Raw genomic sequence first — 18,905 nt, forward strand, 5'->3', positions numbered from 1 at the left:
CGATATGTGCTCGCGCTAGTGTTGTGTAGCGACCAACAGACGTATTCCGTGCTTTCCGTTTTGTTAATTGAAGTCAAAGTCAAGTGAATTTGTACAAGCAAAAATGTCCTACGTAAGTTTGCCAGAGAAGAAGTTAGCAACAAACTTGCATTTTAACGCATCATCTCCTCACAGGGTGGCAGTTTCAATCCTTACGCTCAGCCTGGTGGCGGCTATTCCCCGCCCCCGGGCGCCTTTCCCCCACAAAACGCCCAAATGAACCAACAAGCCCAACAATGGTTCGCCATGGTGGATAGAGATCGTTCGGGCAAAATCAACGCCGCGGAGCTAAAGGCTGCTCTGGTCAACGGACGGGGCCAACAGTTCTCGGACAACGCTTGCAAACTAATGATAAGTAAGTTGACACACGCCTTACACACCCAGTGAAGTGGAGCAGAAAGTAGCAGAAAGCAGTTGGCCAATGACTCAGTGAGACAATTCTTTTATTCGTTGTACACATGTATACATAGTTTATTATAGTATCATATATCATATATGCTTCGGAAATGTATCACGCATTCTGCCGCCAGCATAAATGTACGTGCCTAAGTAATATAATTTTTGGGGCATTTAATCTTTAATGATCGAGTTTCTTTCATGTATACAAACTTCTTTATATATATACATAAATTTCAAAAATTTGTTATGTACCCCATATACAATGCTTATACTTGCTCAGGAGGGGGCTTCTTCAAAAGTGCATATTTGTTTAGAATATCTACCGGACTGATAAACACATTTTTGCTTGTTTACTTAAGGCTTTATTGTCTGTACTAAACTGAAATTATCTTCCAGGTATGTTCGACAACGACGCCAGTGGCACTATTGATATGTTTGAGTTTGAAAAGCTCTACAATTATATCAATCAATGGCTGCAGGTTTTTAAGACCTACGATCAAGATGGCTCTGGTCACATCGAAGAGAGTGAACTGACTCAAGGTAAACTATAAAAACGATTATATATATATATTAGCTGTATTAATGGCTTTTCTTATGTAACAGCTTTCACTCAAATGGGCTTTCGCTTTACGCCCGAGTTTATCAACTTTCTGGTGAAAAAGAGTGATCCCCAAACTCAGAAGGAAATATCGGTCGACCAGTTTATTGTGCTATGCGTGCAAATTCAGCGCTTTACGGAGGCCTTCAGGCAGCGCGATACTCAACAGAATGGGACAATTACCATTGCCTTCGAGGACTTCCTGAGCGTTGCCATCGGTTGTTCATACTAAGAAGAAAAAAAGAGGATATTGATTCCCAACACGCCCCAGAAACTCAGCCTTTATAGATTAAAATTTGATTCCGTTAATTTTGTGCATTTCGTTTAAATATATGGTGTATGTTAATTCACATTATTCCCTAACTCGCCGATCACATTGTAATCTCCACTGAAACAGATCGAGTATTGTTATCATAGCTTGAATCGCATTAAGTACAAAATCAAAATAAACACAGTATACATATATGTATATAAATATTTATATTTGTAAATGTAAAATAATTGTGTTTTATTAAAGTGTGAACATTGTGAATATATAGATTAATGATAATACATGTCTTCGTTTTCTTCAAATTGAATGTTTTAAGCAGTTTCACTGCCAAAAAATTCCAGTAAATGTCTTCGTTTTGCATCATTGAACAAATACTTTAACTTAATCAGCACTTCATTGGAAATTAGTTCGTAATAAATCTACTCAAAATGGCAGTCAAGAACTATATATATAAATATTTAAATACATTTGGGTTTATGATGTATTTAATATTTGGTTTGGGAATCATAATAAAAACAATATCTTTTTTTATGCTTTGTGATTTTTTTTGTTTACTTAAATATATATGCGCTCAGTCTTAAAAGTCAATATGATATTTGATGCATGTATGAATGATTTTGGTTGTTAAAATAATAAATTTTATTCAATCCATAATCGATTTGTGATTTTAAAATTAAAATGTACGAATGATTAGCTCTAAATCAGTCAAATCCTTTCAATTAAATAAATACCTAATATGGCATAAACTGAGGAGATCGCTTGGACAGGTTGGAAAATAATTCAGGAATATGCTGAGTAAATAAATAGATAAAGAGATCTTTGGGCATGGACAAAGTTTGGTTAAAATGGAAGATTTGGGCAAGCTTTCATCAATTATGATCTACAATGCATACTTAATGGACAACGTGATGGGTAAATCGTATGTATCGTAAATAAAACGCTAATTGTTTTGGCATTTTATTGTTATGGATATGGATATGGATATGTGGTCTTAACTTTGACCAACTCTTAAATATCATTAAATAAATCAATGTGTGTGTGTGCGTGACCTGTGGGCTTAGAAGTAAACATAATTTTGCAGAAAATAATCGTTTGGTTTATAAAAATTCCTACAAAAATATTTGCTTATGTCAATTAAAATATCATTTTGCAAAATATCAAAGTCGCTTCTTCTTCTTTCTTCTTTTTCATTGCTTCCCTTTTTTTCTGTTTTTTTTTTTTGTTTAAAGTATAAAATTATAGATTGAAAATGGATGTATATAGATGACTTAATACTAATTAGTTTCTTTTATGATTTTGATTAAATGCTTGATTAGAATTGTTTGCACTCCTTATAAATTATAAATTATTAATACATAAAACGTAGAATTATAATTCTTTTAGGATGACACAAAAAATGACAAGAAATAATTCAAAGGATTTTCATTTTCGTAGACAAATTAAAAAAAGACAATTACGGTAATACATAATGGGCGAAAACATATTTAAAATTCCAACTTCCAGTAGCCGTAAAGTGGTATTTATGTATTTGGTATGAATCGTATGTGTCAAATGTAAACTCCATTTCAAATCGCAATCACTTATTGCAGTCAATGATCAGCTTGCCCTGTGAATCATCCGATATGGAGCCGCTATAGCTCATGTTGCCGCCCTCCATTTTAATGGAGTACTTGGAGCGACGCTTGCTGGGCAGCTGTGGCAGTTCCGTGTGGTGTTTGCGCACATGGACACCAAGATTGCCGCGCTGCTTGGACTTATAGGGGCAGTAGGGGCACTGATGAGCCGGCTCCTTGCCGCCACACTCGACATTCTCATGGCGGCGCAACGTGGACTTCCAGCGATACTTTTTGAAACAATGACGGCACTCATAGACGGGCTCACCATCCAGACCGATGCCATTGGGACTGGTGATGCTGCCGTTGCTGCTGCTGCCCCCATAATCGCTGAGTGTGAACTCCAGTTGGCGGAAGGCCTGAGCATGTACCTCCTTCATCGAGCTGGAACTGGAGTTGTTGGCAAACATGTTCATCGAATAGTTGCCAAACTTGCCGCCCGCAATAGCACTCGACTGTTCCATCAGTTGTATATCATCAAAGGCATGGAACCGTGCATCGTCCTCATCCTCCGTGGATGAGCCCGGCTCATTCTCGCACTCCGAGTGCCGCATGCCGCGCTGCTGCTGCTTGCGCAACAGGTTCTCCAAGATTTTGGTCGGTGTCTCCGCGTCATTCGGATCGGCTTCTTCCTTCAAGCGACGATGGGGCATCTGCTGGCGCAAGACTTCCTGAGCGCGCAGTTGCTGCTGGAAACTGTGCAACCCGTTGCGCATTAGTGCCTCGGCAATAGCCGCAGCTGGTGGCTGCTGCACCGGGGCAACAACTGCTGCTGCTGCAGGATTGGCAACTAGCACAGACGTGGGCACGACCGTTATGCTCGGCATGCAAATATCTGCGGGCACCGCATTGGCACCGGCCGCTGTCTTCATCAAATTTGTGGGGCGTGGATGAAATGTGCCAGCGCCAGCGGCAGCGCTTAGTTGTTGCATTTCATCAGCCATCAAGTTTTTTGAAGCCGTCTCGGAGGCGGCACCATAAACGGCAATCGCAGCAATGCTGGACGGCTCCAGTGTCTCCGCCGAGGTGGGCGACACCTGTCCATACTTACTCAGCTCGGTCGAATCCTGTTGCAACTGCTGTGGCGGCTGTTGCTTCGGCACCTTCGCCGATTTGGTCTTGTAAAACTCGAACAGCATGTCGGACACCTCCGACACGGAGAGACGCTTGCGTCGCGATCCGGGCAGCTGCGACTTCTGCTCCTCGCGCTTAGCATTAAGTATGCTGCGCTGCAGTCCACGCTGTATGCCCGCCGTGCCCATTGCCGGTGCTGTGTTCTCCTTACGACTCAAATCTGTAAGCCAAAAAAACATTTCATATTAGTTTCAAATTACACAATTATGTTGAACAAATTCCGGCACAACACAGTTTTCTTTTTTTTTAATTTATTATGGATCATCGGTAAGTCTGTGGAACAAAAACATATATGATAGCACAAATGAAAAAGCAAATGATGGTTTTTTGTTGTTTGTATGATTGACTGAGCTGAGAACCTGATCTGCTGAGTTAGAATGCAGCGAATAAAATGTGTTAGTTGTGGAGTTAAAGCATGCAAAATAAATAACAAATTATATTAATTACATAAACTAATAATGGAATATATTAAAAACATATTTGGTCAATTAATAAATAAATAAAAGCTAAGTACACATGATTTAAAAATTTATTAAATTTATTCATAACACACACATGAAAAAATGAAAAGTGTAACAGCCACTGAAAGTTGTTTTTTTTTTTTTTTTTTTTTTTTTTTTTTTTTGCAATTTAAGCGAAAATGTGAATTTTTAGAATTTTTAATGTTGATGTTGATGTTGTTGTGGTGGTGCTGGTGGAGTGTTGTTGTTGTTGGCGGTGGTGGTTTTTGATTTGTTTGTACCGTAACCATGATAATTGATTTATGTTTACCTGCCGCATATCTAGAAAAATAAATAAAATAGGTTAGTCATTTTGTTTTGTTATTAAACAATTAAATCCAGCTTCCATTTAGATGCTCAAATCGAACTGAAAATAAAATAAAAAAAAGAAAAACAATAAAATTAATTAATTATTTGATGAGCTCAGTTTAAAATGCAGTTTAGCTTTGTGTTGTTGCGTGGAATGTGCGTAGAGCTTTAAGTTGAGCTTTAAGTTAATCACATTCACTGCACTAGAAAGCTTAGCTTTCAGCTCACTTTGCATACATATGTACATATGTATGTACATATGCATGTATGTATGCATATATGCACATATGTACATATATAATACACCCACGCGCAAGCGCTTGGAAAAGCGTCCACACTGCAACACAAACGAAACTGCACTAGTCGACGGGACAGCTTAACAATTTTCCAAGCACCGCAGCAGGCAAACGCATCCTCAAATCCCAAAGGCTGTGTTGCAGCTGCAACCAATATCAGGCAAACAACTGCTGCAACAACAACAACAACAACATTCGGGAAAAATCTCGTTTCGTTTGGCCTGCCTATGTGTATATATGCATGTGTGTAGTGTGTGTGTGTGTGTGTGTGTGTGTGTATTTTTGTGTATCTGTTGCTGCATGCACAGCAAGTGTACCCAAGGCTTAAGGCCTGCTTGATCCGGGTCCTTGATTTATTTTTACTCTTTGCTCATTTTCCCATTTTTCTACCTAGCTCGCATTCTTTCTATTTCTGGCATTTTCCAGCCTAAACTCTCCCACTGAAAACTTTCTCCGAGCAATAGAGAGAGAGTGTGAACTGACTCAGAGTTAGCAAGAGAGAAAGACCGAGCGAGACAGTGCGAGAGAGAGGAGAGCTAGATAGATTTCGATGGAAAGCATTTGCGCAGGCGCACATACCATCTATGCATGTATGTGTGTGTGCGTGTGTGTGTTGAAGAGCAGCTTCCGGTGGTGTTTCGGGTGTTTTTCTTTTCAATACAGCTGTTGGCACATGTTCAACAACAAGCGCAAACACATAAATACAATTGTGTGGTTCAAGGTCAATATATATATATACAGATATAGAATATATAAAATTCAAAAATTTAACAGCTTTAAAATTAAGAGTTTGTAGATACAACTGCCTGTTTGTCGATAGCTCAGAAATGACAAGAATTTGAGTATGATATTTCGCTACATAAATCCTTAAACACCAAATGAAACTATTAATTTGATATTAAAATATAAATGTCTGTTAAATTTATTATTCCCACAAAACAATAAGAACTAATTAAAGTCTTATTGTAATTTAGCTTGAAATTCTTCTGCTTTATGGAGGATATATATGAATAAAGGTTAACCCAATGAATGGAAAGCGTCGTCGTAATTAGTTAAAGAAATTGGAAATTATTTACGCTTGCAATACAACGACAGAGTCTTACAATTTTATCGAGCGCTTCCAGGAATTTCAACTCGAAATACATATAAAAATAGCTTGAAAACAATAAACCTGGAGCAGACCCTTCGAACTTGCATTTGTATGTGTATTTGTGTATCTGTGTATCCTGCTCAGTGGACTTTGCGAAGGCAAAGCCCAAAAGGAAACGAAGAAAATGTACAAAAATAAAATGCAGGCACGAAACAGCGTCTGCGTGCATTGCCAAATGGAAAATTATTGGAAATGCGCCGTGGGAAGCACAAAGCAAAAGCAAAAGCCGCTCGACAGGCAAACGAAACAGCATAAAAATAACACGAAATCCACACTAAAAACCACACAAAGAGCAGAGCGAGAGAGCCAGAGGGCGAGTGAGATGGCGAGAGAGAGAATGAAAACTTATTTTTAGAGAAACGCAGCTCAGTACGTGATTTATCTATGCACAAATGTATTTGAAATGCATTTGGCTTAGTTTCGTATGTGGGTGTTTGAGAGAGATCCCTAAAGTAAGATAAGAGCTGTGTAGCTGGTTGTACAGTCCTGTCCAGCTAGCTGCGCTTTGTGGTTGGCCAATTTTCAATAGGTTATGATTTCATAAATTTCAAGGACAGAGCCCGAAACTACCCCTTGCGTGCTGCACTGGAACAATGGCTTGAAACCTGTTTTGCTTAAAGGATTAGGATCTATTGTGTTCAAATGCGAACAGAAATTTGCTTCTTTTCGCACTGAGCATATAAAATTTGCTAATTGTTACTGAGCAATGGGGAATAAAAATATAATTAAATATTTAATATTTACCTGTTAGTAGCCACATTGTTTTAGAACCTTAAATAACAAAACACTGCAAATAAAAAAATAAATTAAAAAAAACAATATATTAAATATTGAAATAATCGAATAAAATCATTAAACAGAATACATACCAAGAAAGTAATATACAAATATTTTCCGGTTTGGTTTCGCACAAAACTAAAAAAAAGATATAAATAAAATTTGAATAAACTAAAAAATGTAAGACATCAAAATGTAAGCTATAGAATTAAGATGATTTCTTTTTGTTGGTCACTTGTTGGATCACTTGTTATTTATGTACAATTATTTTTAAATATTAAATCAATATATACAAATATGTTTTTGCATGCGCTTTATCATTTTCTTTTATTAGCAACAGATATAAAAAATTTAAATTGGTCCTTATTAAATGTGGCTTATTAAACGCCTATTTTAATTAACTATAATGACTTACATGCAAGTTGGCTACCAAAAAATAAACTTAGCTTGTTCACTCTCTTTTCCAAAAGGCAAATGAAAAATGCCTGAAAACGGCATTTTCGAAAATACAAATGTGTGCTTTAATTCTAAGCGAGTTTTGGCTGTTACTTAACTATAATAATAACTAGAAATATACCATCATTATCTCAAATACATAATATGTGTAATTTTTGGTCTCAATTTGGTAAATATGTGCTTTTAAATTTTAACAATACAAAAATCGACTTGGAATCCAAACTTCATTTCGCAAATTCAGACTTAGCTCCGTTTTTAAACTGTTATCAATTCATTCCTTTCTTCGTGTTCCTTATGTTTAATGACAGAGTAAAATGAATGAATAGTAATAATAATAGTTGAATGATTTAAGGAACTAACATAACAAATAATTCAATGAATGCAATGAAAAAAAAGTGAAAAGTTATTAAACAAAATCTGTTATTTTTCACATTAATCTTTAAGATAAAGATTTATGAAGTCATGACTCCTTATACATAAAATATGAAAAAATTTCGAAACAAAAACAAAAAATGAAAAAAAAAAGTTATAAGAATGTAAAATATTGGAAACTATCAGAAAAAGAATACATGTATGCTAGCAAGGGGCAACAAGTGTCAACTGCCTACTAAATCTTCAATATATTGAAATCTCGCGAAATTGTTTAAATCAAAACCGAATGCTCTTTGCGCATATGCTCGTTGAGGAAGGCCTGGGAGCGATAGACGCGGGCGCAGAGTGGACAACGATTGGATTCATATTGTGGCGTGCGCTTGGAGCTCTGACGTGGCAGCTTGCGTCCAGCCAAAAGGGTGCTGGTGTCAATGTGTAAATTCTGTGGCAAATGCGGCACTAGATGCTGCAGTGAGCGAGCCGTCGATATGGATGCCAATTGCTGCAGCGCTATTAGAGCGTCTGTGTTGTTAACCAACGGTTTTTTGCCATTGCTATTAGAGTTCGTGTTGTTGTTTGATTGAGGCTGATGTGCAGCTGTTGTGGGCTCCTCATTCTCACTTTTTGCCAACCGTACTAACGTCGACTCCTTACTTTTGGACACTTGCTTGGAGGTACTGGGCGTGGCTGCATCCTGACCACGCAAATTGTATTTTCGGGCCGTGCTCACTGCAAAGAGAAAACATTTCGTTGGCCAATCAAAATAATAATATAAATAAAAAATGTAAGAAAAAACCAAAACTAGTTAACAGCATTGCATTGTGGCCTAAACCAAACGGTAAATAAGTTTGTATATTAATTATTATTAAAGTAATCAATTAAGCAATAAACACACAGGCATACATACATATGTACACACGCAGAGAGTAATTACAGTTGGTAAAAAAAATAAAAATAATTATACAAATAAGAAAAGAAATGAATTTTCCATCTGCGAGTTTCTTTCTTCGTTTTATTTACATATAATATAAATTTCAAAATAGAAATTGGCATTAACGAGAACTTGGCTGAAAAATAAATCAGTTTCAACTTAAAAACAAAAACATATGGGACCAACCCATTACAAAATTTGCTTAACTTAATTCGAGATAATCAACATCTTCATTTTCCACTTTGATTTCAGTCACAAAGAAACACATCGGATCGAAGGCGCTCAAACGCCGACTTGATGTGCGGCTTGTTGCCGGCGACGTTGTTGTTGCTGCAATTGTTGCCAGTGTAGCTGCTCCTATTGTTGGTCTTGTTGTTGTTGTTGTTGCATGCTTTTGCTTTTGAATTTGCCTGTATTTGGATCTGCGCTCAGCGGCCAGCTTAGCTTCGTGCAGCTTCTTGTGGCGATTCAAGTGGGAGCGTCGCTTGAACCACTTAAGGCAGTGATCGCATTGGAACTGCTTAAAGTCCTGGCACTCCTCGCTCTGATGCAGCTTCAGGCGATTTATCGTGTGAAAGTAGCGTCCACATTGGCACAATAACTGATTCCTCGGGCCATATCGCACAAAACCTATGCAGCAATAGATGATACAAAAAAAAACAAAAACCAAAATGTGGCACCAATAAGTGACGGCAATGTTCAAATACAATATGTATGTAGCAGGAACATTACAAATATGTACAGTGTAATATGCCAGAGATGATAGTTTTGCTGGATGAATACACAAATTGGTTTGGATTAACAGTTTCGCTCTTTTATTATTGAGTATATGTGCTAAGGTGAAAGGCAAAAAGGTTTTGTTAAATGATTCTCTCTTTTCGTCTGGCGTCTATGACAAAAATACGTTTTTGGCTAAATATGAGAAGTTTTTAAAGACCTTTTTTTCAGTACATTAGCCAGATCTTAGCAACAATCAGCAGCGGCAGCGGTGCCTAAAAAAAAGAAATTCATATTAATAATAATCATACAAGAATATATAAACAAAATATAAATCAAAAATAATAATAGTTGTAAAAATATATATTAAAAAAAAAACAGCTTAAGATACACACAATTCACGTAAATTGTAAACATTTATTTGTTAATTATCATATACAATGTTAATGATGTAAGTTTTAAAAATTTAGTTGTAGTCTGACACAAATACTTGTTGTAGATTCATTTATGTTTTTAAAATTACTTACTATATTATGCGGTGTGTGTGAATTGAATACTTGTATTTTGTAGTTGTTCGTCAAACTGCACTTGAGCAACAATTAAAATAAACGCATATCGGACAATATGTTTAACGATAGTCGCATAAAACTGCTTCGACTAATATTATTATTTCATTAATTTCATTTTGTTTAGTTTAGTTTTGAGATCATATCTTTGGCTATATTACAAAACACTATACTGTTTGAAATAGTCAGAATGAAAAGTGTATAATATATGTATGTAAATGTACCTAATAGTAAAACAACAACAATTTCTAATGTATATATATATATATATATATATAGTATAACTGTAGTGAACTTTTTAAAATTAGGCAATCATGTTCTAGACAGACTTGCAGCTTACAAAGCTATAGAAAATTGTTACATAGGTGAAAATTAATATGGAGCTAAGTATAACTGTACCTGTAATTTTTCTTTATAGATTTTGTTTTGGTATCTTTTCATTTTCGCAGAATCTTCACGTGAGTGTAAAACTAAAATTAACTTGATTTTCAGACAACCTTCCCATTCTTCCCCAATTGCTCAGCTAGCCTAATTGCTTAGGAGCAGAGTATCGCCAGATTCAGAATGTTTCTGATTCATGTGTTTGCGCAAATCGGATTTGTATTTGCATTTGTGTGGACAATGCGGACACTTGAGCGTCGGCTCCACGCCGCATTCGTAGTTCTTGTGGCGCTTGAGCGAGCCTTTGATTTTATAGGTCTTGCCGCATACGTTGCATGCATATTTGGCATCATCGATGGCCAGCTCATTTGTGACCTGGTGCAGCGCCATAGTGGCAGAATGCACCCCACTCAGTCCATTCACATATAGTTTATCGGTCTGCTGCGATGAGTCGGCAACGCAGGGCAACTTATCCACATACTCATCATCGTCGTTCAATAGCTCATCATGCTGATCGCTTTGGATGACAGCCACTTCCAGTTCGCGCTCCGTCTCGTCAGCATCGGTTAGTAACAGTTCGGATTCGTGAGCGGTTACCATTGTGGTGGTGACCACCTCGCTGCCTGTGCTGGGCGCCATCGAGATGCTGGTGGCGCCATATTGCATCACATCGCGCAGCAGCATTTTATCCTCTAGCCGTGATGTGTCTATTTTAATGTACTCCTGGCGCGTTTGAGTCTGGGTTGGCTGCTGCACCTGCTGATGTTGCACATCGAGGCACTGCTGCAGCGACAATTGTTGGCGCTGTTGTTGCTGCTGCTTTACAATTTGTATGGTGGTTGCCTGTGGCTTGTGCAAAGTGGTGGTATTTGTATTCGTAGTGGCATTCTTGGTCAGAGCGGGTATCGTATACTGTATGTTGCCAACGGGATTGCCCAGATCATCGGGCGGCAGCTCCACAACAACTGTGGCACCGGACAACAAGTTGCTGGCATTGCCCGATCCCATGGACTGTGCGGTGCTCATTGTTTGATTCTGGCTCGTTGCACTGGCTATGGAGTACGGCACCGTCTCCAGTATGGTCCAGTAGCCATCTGTAAATAGAGCAAGAGTTGCGAATAATCCATTAGAACATCGACTATTATTGTAATATTGAAGTTAGGATATTCATAAATAATTACTTGTAGCAGTAACATAACAAATGTATCAGCTTATCATCCAATTGCTTTTGTTCTTCTATTTGGGTGTGTGTTTTGTGTTCCAGAAAACAACTTACATAAATTTAAAACAAAAATGCTAAAAAAATATAAAACAACTGAAATAATAAACGTAACAATAAGTAAATGTATATAAAATGCAACTGAAACTGATTTTCTAAACTGGGCATATAGATTGTATTATTATAAGTATGCTTTATTCTTAGTTCCTTGCATTTACAAATATATAATAAGTATAATTAGGTATATAAAAAATGTATACAGCTTTTGCTCTTCTTTGTTTTACAATTAATTAACTACAATGGAGCAGCTTATAAATTGTTTGTTTAAAACACCTACAAATACATACTGAACTTTAATGTGTCTCGATTATATGTGTCTGTATGTATATATAACTGAGGAATATTGGTAGTGGCAATTAATGGCGCTTTAAGTCTTTGCTTGCTTCACAATATTTATGTTACAAATTGTTATTTTAGTTTATTTTTTTTTTTGGAACTGACGCTGGCAAGATTATTTGAGAAACAGCTACAGAGTTAAGGAGTTTCAGAACACCAAACCCACCACAGACATTAACATTAAGTGTTTTACTTCATTTTTGGATATATAAATAATGTGGCCTTGGACCTTGTTTATAACTTAACCTAAAGGATAGGCACACGTTCAACAAAACTTATGAAATTACTAAAAAATCAAAATTAAATAAGAAAAAAAATAAAAATAAAAATATACGGAATGCGCTCGGAGATAGTTGAGTTAAGATATAGATAGTTAAGTTCACAAATGACATTTAAAAAGGACTTAAAAATTTATAATTACAGTTCGATTTAAATTTTGCCAGATCAACAAAAAAGTTGCTTTATTAAAATACGTCTTATCGAGGAGAGAATTCTAGTTCTAAAAATGGAACTAAATATGATACAAATTGCACCTAATGAAACGATATTTTTAGACATTTTTCAGAGTTAGAAATTATAGTAATTACTGATTAGAATTCTCTTCTGTGATAAATAGAAGTTGTATGTAATATGTCAGTAGAAGAACATTCTTCTAAATCAATAAGTAATTGAACAAATGTTTAGATAGAAATTGAAAGTATTAAAAAAAAATTGGGCTTTTAATTGTGTCACATGTGAACTTATTCTAGCAAAATTCAATTTTTTAAAGTTTCTTTCCTTTTTTTTTTTTTTTTTTCATTTTGTTAAGTATTTTGTGCGATGTGCGCAGGAATGTGACATGATTGAGTTCGCCACAACAACTGGCTAAGATAATCGGTATTTATAAGTGTGTTTATGTATATGGTATATATACGTTGGTTTAAGTTGATGTGAATATTCTATAGAAAAAGCTATGAATTCGCTGCTGCTGCTGCTGCTGCTACTGTTGATGCGGCAGGCACACACACATTTGGAGGTAGTTGTAGCTAGCACTGCAACAGACCTCATCTGAGAGGGACCTGAACAGTACAAACTGATGTGTATTCATTTGGTAAACATTTCAAATTACGCCTCACAGAATCGCTATAAACGCAAACAAGCACGGACATATAGACAGGAAGCGAGAGACAGACAGACGGAGAGAGGGAAGGGGCTTAGCCATCCTCATCGTAGTCATCATCATCCTCGTCGCTCTCCTGCTGCATGGGCACCGCGGTGATGGTCAGATCACGACTAGCGAAATCGAAATTGATCTCGCATAGAGCGGCAGCCACATCGCTATCCATGCCGCCGACATCGGCATCCTCGGCATCGTGATCGTTATCGTTATCACCATCGTTATCATTATCATGCTCATTATCATCGTTGCTCAAATCATCCTCGTTACGTATCAAGTAGAGACACTCCTCATCGTTGCGCAGACGCTCATAGAGCATGCAATGCTTGCGCTTTGCATGTCGCAGCACATGATCCTTGCGGCGCGAACGATACTCACAGGACACGCACTTGTATTTCTTCTGCTTCAGGCAGTATTTGCGCACATGCTCCTGCAGTTTCTGGTGCGACTTGTAATAACGATTGCAATGCTTGCACTGCATAAACGAATCTCGTGATAAGTTGTGCGTTGTGCTGCTGCTGCCGGCTATTGCATTGGTGGTGGTGGTGCTGCTGCTGTTGTTGTTATTGTTGTTGCTGTTGTTGGTGGTGGTATTGTTGTTGTTGTTGATGAAGCCGTAGTAGTCGCCGATGGCGGTGTCATGACTGCTGCCGGCATTCGCATTGGTCGATGTGTCCACTCCCAGCAGACTACCCAATATGGGATAGATGTCTGCGTTCGAGGTGCGATGAAAAACAAGAACAAAACATAACAATAAACAAATTAATCAATTAAGGCGTAACAAAAAAAATTCAACGAATATACTAATCAGAAAAAAATATCACAAAAATTGAAAAAAAATAATGTAAACTTAAACAGATTTAAACAAAATTTAGAATCGAAATAAATACGTATAAATAAAATATAGAGTGATGAGGTACTTAGTGTTATGTCAACTACCCGCTAGATACAAGTGTTGCATTGTTGTTGTTATGGGTTTTTGGTTTTTAGCAGTATGACCCAGGCGTTGATGAGCGTTCTGAATGATGATGATCATGATGCATGTAGCTGACAATAAGAAGCACAAAATTCCAGTGTATATATATGCACACTTAGCCCGTAGCTTTGAATACAGAAAAGCGTCAATAAGAATATTGTTTTTTACATAGTATGTACTATATATATATATATATATATATATATATATATATAGGAAGCGGGTACATAAATAACAGAAACAATAACAATTTCCAATAGTTACTCAATGGGGGTGTGTTTGCTGTGGTATGGTGCATTCAATAAACTACAACAATACAGCAATAAATACATAGGTTTATCAATATATTTAGTACTATCTTTCATTTCATTTTATCATTTCTTTTGTTTCTTCTCAAAATACAATACAAGAATTTATGCATTATGCTGCTCAAACGCAAGCTTCTCACATTATAGCCAAATAGATGTTACGCTTCCAGTATGTGTAAGATTCCATTTCGAGGCAGCATCTAAAAAAAGAAAAACTTATGTTAGTTTTGTTTTTTTTACTTCGTTCTTAATATGATAAGTTGTTGCTGCAAATTTGAAGATTTATGTTACATGTGTGTGAGGCAAAGACAAAGGCTTGTATTTTTTCTTTTTTTTTCTTTTTTTAATATATATTTTTAAATTTAGTTTTTTCCTGTTTTTACTTATAACAATTAAATCGTTTACTCGTTTTACATTTTCACATTGTTTTTTTTTAATAATTTTATATACCTTTCTTTTATTATATATAATAATAAAATTGTTTCACAAAAGTTGTTTAAGGCGTTTTTCGGCTCTATTCACATACATATACAATTGGTATATATATATATATATATATATATATTTATTTATTTATTTATTTGTTACTAATCGTTTGTTTTGTTTTTTTTTTTTTTGCAATTGTACATTTTAATGATTTAAGCACACTTTTTTTCTAACGACTGGCATTTTGAATGTCATTTGTCATTAGATAGTTAAATTAAATTTGTTTCTTTAAAACTTTATTTTAAACTACTCGTACATTCGTCAATACATGTAAAAAGCCAAATTTGCAAATATCTTTGAAATTGTAACAATATTTTGTTTGGGGTTCTATTCATTGTTGTAAATTTTGTTATAGCGCAAACTAAGCTATTTATTTTTTTTATTATTAAATAGAAATAGTATGTTTCACATATTGTATCTATGGTTTGTTATTTTCTATTTTTTTTTTTAATAGTGTTTTTTTTTTCAGGCAAATAACTCTTGAGTTTTGATTGTATGTGTGTGTGTGTGTTTAGCGTGCGTGAACAGCAATTAACAGTTATATTTTAAAATTTACAATCACATATGCATACATATGTACGTATATGTATATATGTATTTGTGTGTGGATAACTTAAGCTAATTTTATGTTGTTGTTGCATGTATGTAAACCCCATTTGACGTGTTTCTATTCTTGTAAATATGCTACTAAATGATTTGTATTAGTTTATAGAGAAAAAATATAAACAAGGAAAAAAGTAAATTATTGGATAGCTAAATACAAACAACTTAATAGTTTTTGTGTAAGAGTGTGGTGTGTGTGTTCTGTAATTTTGTTGGTTTTTTGTTTTTTTGTTTTTTTTTTCTATTTTGTAAAGAAAAGCATATTCAATGTTATCCAAAACCTATTGCCCCGCTTGCCTATGCCGTTCAATTCAATTCACATAACATTCTTGTTTTGTTTTTTTCTCTTAACAATCACAATTGATCACATCGATTTTGCTTCATTTTTATGCATGTATGTATCTATATGTATATATATATATACATATATAGTTGATATATATACATATATATACAATTTTAATAGTTATATATAATTTTACATTCACAGCTCCTTGTTTACAACGTTTTGTGTGTGGTGTGGTGAGGTGTATAAGTATGTGTGTCTGTGTGTGTGTGTGTTTAGTAGTAGTACTAGTATTAGTGTTATGCACTATTTATAAACTCCTTGCTACATTTGTATGTGATTAGTGTTAATTACATAGATACATTCAATTCGTTTAAGGCTTACCAAAGAAGAGAAAAGGATACATTTGTTAGCATAATAATAGGTGGTTAGTACAATTTCTCAAAAAATATGTTTGATGTTTTGTTGTTGCTATTGTTGATGTGTTTGTTTGTTTGTTTGTTTGTTTGCTTGTTGTGTTGACATGTTATTTATATAATTGTATATTTATACAAATATAACTGATCAACACAACAAATGGCTGCTGTGTTCATACACATTTTGGGTGATTATCTAAAATGTTCGTTTTTTGAATTCTTGCACCGTGCAAAAACCGTTCATTTGTTAATAAACTAGTTGTGTATATAGAGGCAAAGGCGCAACTTAAATTTAATTCCGAAAATACATAGCTGTATGTATGTATGTGTGTGTGTTTTAGTTGTATGTGTTATGTTGCATGTTAGTAAATCGGTTGTTAATCAAAATTATATTGAATTTATCACATGCTCTTTCCATTGTTTTCTTCTTTTACATTTTTTTTTAACTATATGACTCAAAGTCTATCGCTAGGCGTGTCTTGTATTATATGAGCCATCATTTTTGTTGTATTTTGACCAACTTTGAGTCCATCACATGCGCTGTTGATAAATTAAAATGTTTGATTTTTTGTGTTTTTTTTTTTGTAAGTTTTTTTTTTGTTTTGCTTAGAAAAGTAGTAAAAAATATTTAGATGTATAAATAAGAACCACAACCTTAATGGACAAAGATAAATAATTGCATTAGATTATAACTTTTTATAAAGGATGCACAAAGGATACAATTGAATCATGTTGATTGTGAAACTCTTCTTGCTGCTATCCTTATTTTTCCTTTCCCTCCTCTCAAGTTAATTCAACAATTTAGTAAAAGTAAAAATAAGCAAAGCAAAACTTACGTAACTGACTAGCGCAAAAGCAATGCTTAAGTTTTAACAAATATATATGTATGCATATAGTATATATATATAATTAAAATGAAATTGTATGCCAATTAGAAAGTTGCCCGATTGTTGTTGGTAACGGAACAAATAAACATTAAAATAATAACAATTTAAATACAAATTTTTTTCCTCACGTAATTCGAATACTGACCGACAAGAATTTTGTTTTTTTCTTTTCTTAAATTTTCTTTGCACAATTCACATTAATTTTTTGTTTTTAATATTCGCATTTTTTTTTGTTTAATGTTTTGTGTGATGTAAATTGTAATTGTATATAATTTTCCATATTTCGTTTTTGTTTTTTTTTTTAATTGTTTGCTAGAATTTGTGCCAATTTTGCTTTTTCTGCTGTACAAATAAAATTGTTATCACATATTTTGTGGCACAAACTGCTTACGAACATTACATTGCGCACCTCTATGTGTGTGTGTGTGTGTGTGTAAGTGTGGGTATGTTTATGTGGCTTTGTTTGTGTGTGTATTACAATATTATTGTTTTAAAGTACCTAAGCAACGAGTTTTTGTATTAAGCTCATCATTTAAACGTTCCTTTAGTTACATTTTTGATTTCTTTTTTTTTTTGTTTTCTTCATGTAGTTTAACAATTAATATATGTTTTTCATATTTTATTAACTATATAGCGTGTCTAACTATTGTATCATTTTCCTAACTGTGCGCATCGAATTAAAAATTTGTATGAGCGCACACTTTAGAAAATGTAACTTAATTATTATAACGGGTAACAAGGTTTGCTGCAACATTATGTGATTTGTGTGGTTCACAAAAAATTTTGAAAATATATAAAATAAATAAAATAACGTTTAGTGTGTTCGTGTGTGTGTTTGTGTGTGTTTTGTGTGTGTTTTGTGTGTGTTTCGTGTGTATTAACAGGAAGAAAAATTATTAATATTATATTAATTACAAAGAGGACTATATTCATTATATCACATACCAATTATTTCTCATTTACTTGACTCTTGACTTCGATTCCAACCTTCGACTTCGATTATGACTGTGACTCGATGCGAGTTTTGTCCCTAACTCATTTATCTTTAAGTTTAACTTTATAATGCCAATTGATTTGCTCACACTTGTACATGTTGCTTGCCATATGTAAACATAATAATTATAATTTTTATAATAATATTGTTAATAACCGTTTTGTTTTTTTCACGCGCCATTTACACAAAGCCACAAAGCCAAATCTTTTATAAATTAATAATTTTGTTTAGCATTTAAGTTGTTGCTTTGTTTTTGGTCCAACTAAAATTGCCGCCTATCACATTTCACGTTCGTCATAAAATAAATAATAATTTAACAAAATACACGAACAATTTGTTGTTTTTTTTTTCATGGAATGAGCGCAAGGTAAATTAATAAATTTGTTTTTTTTTTGTGTTTTAGAAAAGTTTTTAAAGAGATCGTTGCGTTGCACTATCAATAATTGTGTTTTTTTTTGTGGCTTTGGTGGCGCGCGGCTAACAAAAAGTATAAAGTGTATTAATCAAAATATATGTATATAAACCAAAATTACAATTTTTCTTTGTGCGCTGTAAAACTTTACAAGTTTCTTTTTTTTTTTTTGTTTTTTTTTTTTAGTTTTGGTTTTGATTTTGGGTTTGTTTTTCGTGTATTGCACAAGATTTTAGCGATTTTTTTTTTTTCGTTTA

The 18,905-nt window shown here is 34.6% G+C and overlaps 4 protein-coding genes and 1 long non-coding RNA gene across 10 annotated transcripts in view; 1 reads left to right on the forward strand and 4 right to left on the reverse strand.

The window, feature by feature from the left end:
- Positions 1 to 13: 13 nt before the first annotated feature.
- Positions 14 to 1,505, forward strand: LOC6560325 (peflin). The gene is made up of 4 exons (XM_001986215.2): positions 14 to 112; positions 175 to 394; positions 835 to 978; positions 1,042 to 1,505. Exons 1-4 carry the CDS (start codon positions 104 to 106, stop codon positions 1,266 to 1,268), a joined length of 600 nt encoding a protein of 199 aa, XP_001986251.1. The 5' UTR covers positions 14 to 103; the 3' UTR covers positions 1,269 to 1,505.
- Positions 1,506 to 2,745: 1,240 nt separating this feature from the next.
- Positions 2,746 to 18,905, reverse strand: part of LOC6559836 (longitudinals lacking protein, isoforms F/I/K/T) — a 73,194-nt gene continuing 57,034 nt past the window's right edge. For 4 of the 6 annotated variants that reach the window (XM_032735603.1, XM_032735604.1, XM_032735601.1 and 1 more), the window contains exon 6: positions 12,826 to 13,991. In XM_032735603.1, the coding sequence (XP_032591494.1) occupies positions 13,318 to 13,991 (674 nt within the window). In that variant the 3' untranslated portion in view covers positions 12,826 to 13,317. Of the gene's footprint in view, positions 4,215 to 9,032; positions 9,476 to 12,825; positions 13,992 to 18,905 lie in introns of those variants that run through there. The other 2 variants (XM_032735595.1, XM_032735607.1) reach the window with 2 other exon arrangements.
- Positions 4,865 to 7,188, reverse strand: LOC122322864. The gene is made up of 3 exons (XR_006246914.1): positions 7,179 to 7,188; positions 7,054 to 7,096; positions 4,865 to 4,921 (listed from the first exon to the last, which is right to left on the reverse strand). It is a non-coding gene; the product is annotated as an uncharacterized LOC122322864 (long non-coding RNA).
- On the reverse strand, positions 8,053 to 9,035 carry LOC122322554. The gene is made up of 2 exons (XM_043215279.1): positions 9,032 to 9,035; positions 8,053 to 8,715 (listed from the first exon to the last, which is right to left on the reverse strand). The coding sequence occupies exons 1-2, from the start codon at positions 9,033 to 9,035 to the stop codon at positions 8,186 to 8,188; spliced, it is 534 nt and encodes a 177-aa protein (XP_043071214.1). The 3' UTR covers positions 8,053 to 8,185.
- Positions 10,421 to 11,706, reverse strand: LOC6559058 (longitudinals lacking protein, isoforms N/O/W/X/Y; the record flags this gene model as incomplete). The annotated part of the gene is made up of 2 exons (XM_032735536.2): positions 10,421 to 11,603; positions 11,691 to 11,706. Coding segments are annotated over 2 exons (963 nt in total), but the record flags the coding sequence as incomplete, so codon positions are not given.

The sequence above is a fragment of the Drosophila grimshawi genome, unplaced genomic scaffold (genome assembly GCF_018153295.1).
Source record: "Drosophila grimshawi isolate 15287-2541.00 unplaced genomic scaffold, ASM1815329v1 contig_1367, whole genome shotgun sequence".
NCBI lineage: Eukaryota > Metazoa > Arthropoda > Insecta > Diptera > Drosophilidae > Drosophila > Drosophila grimshawi.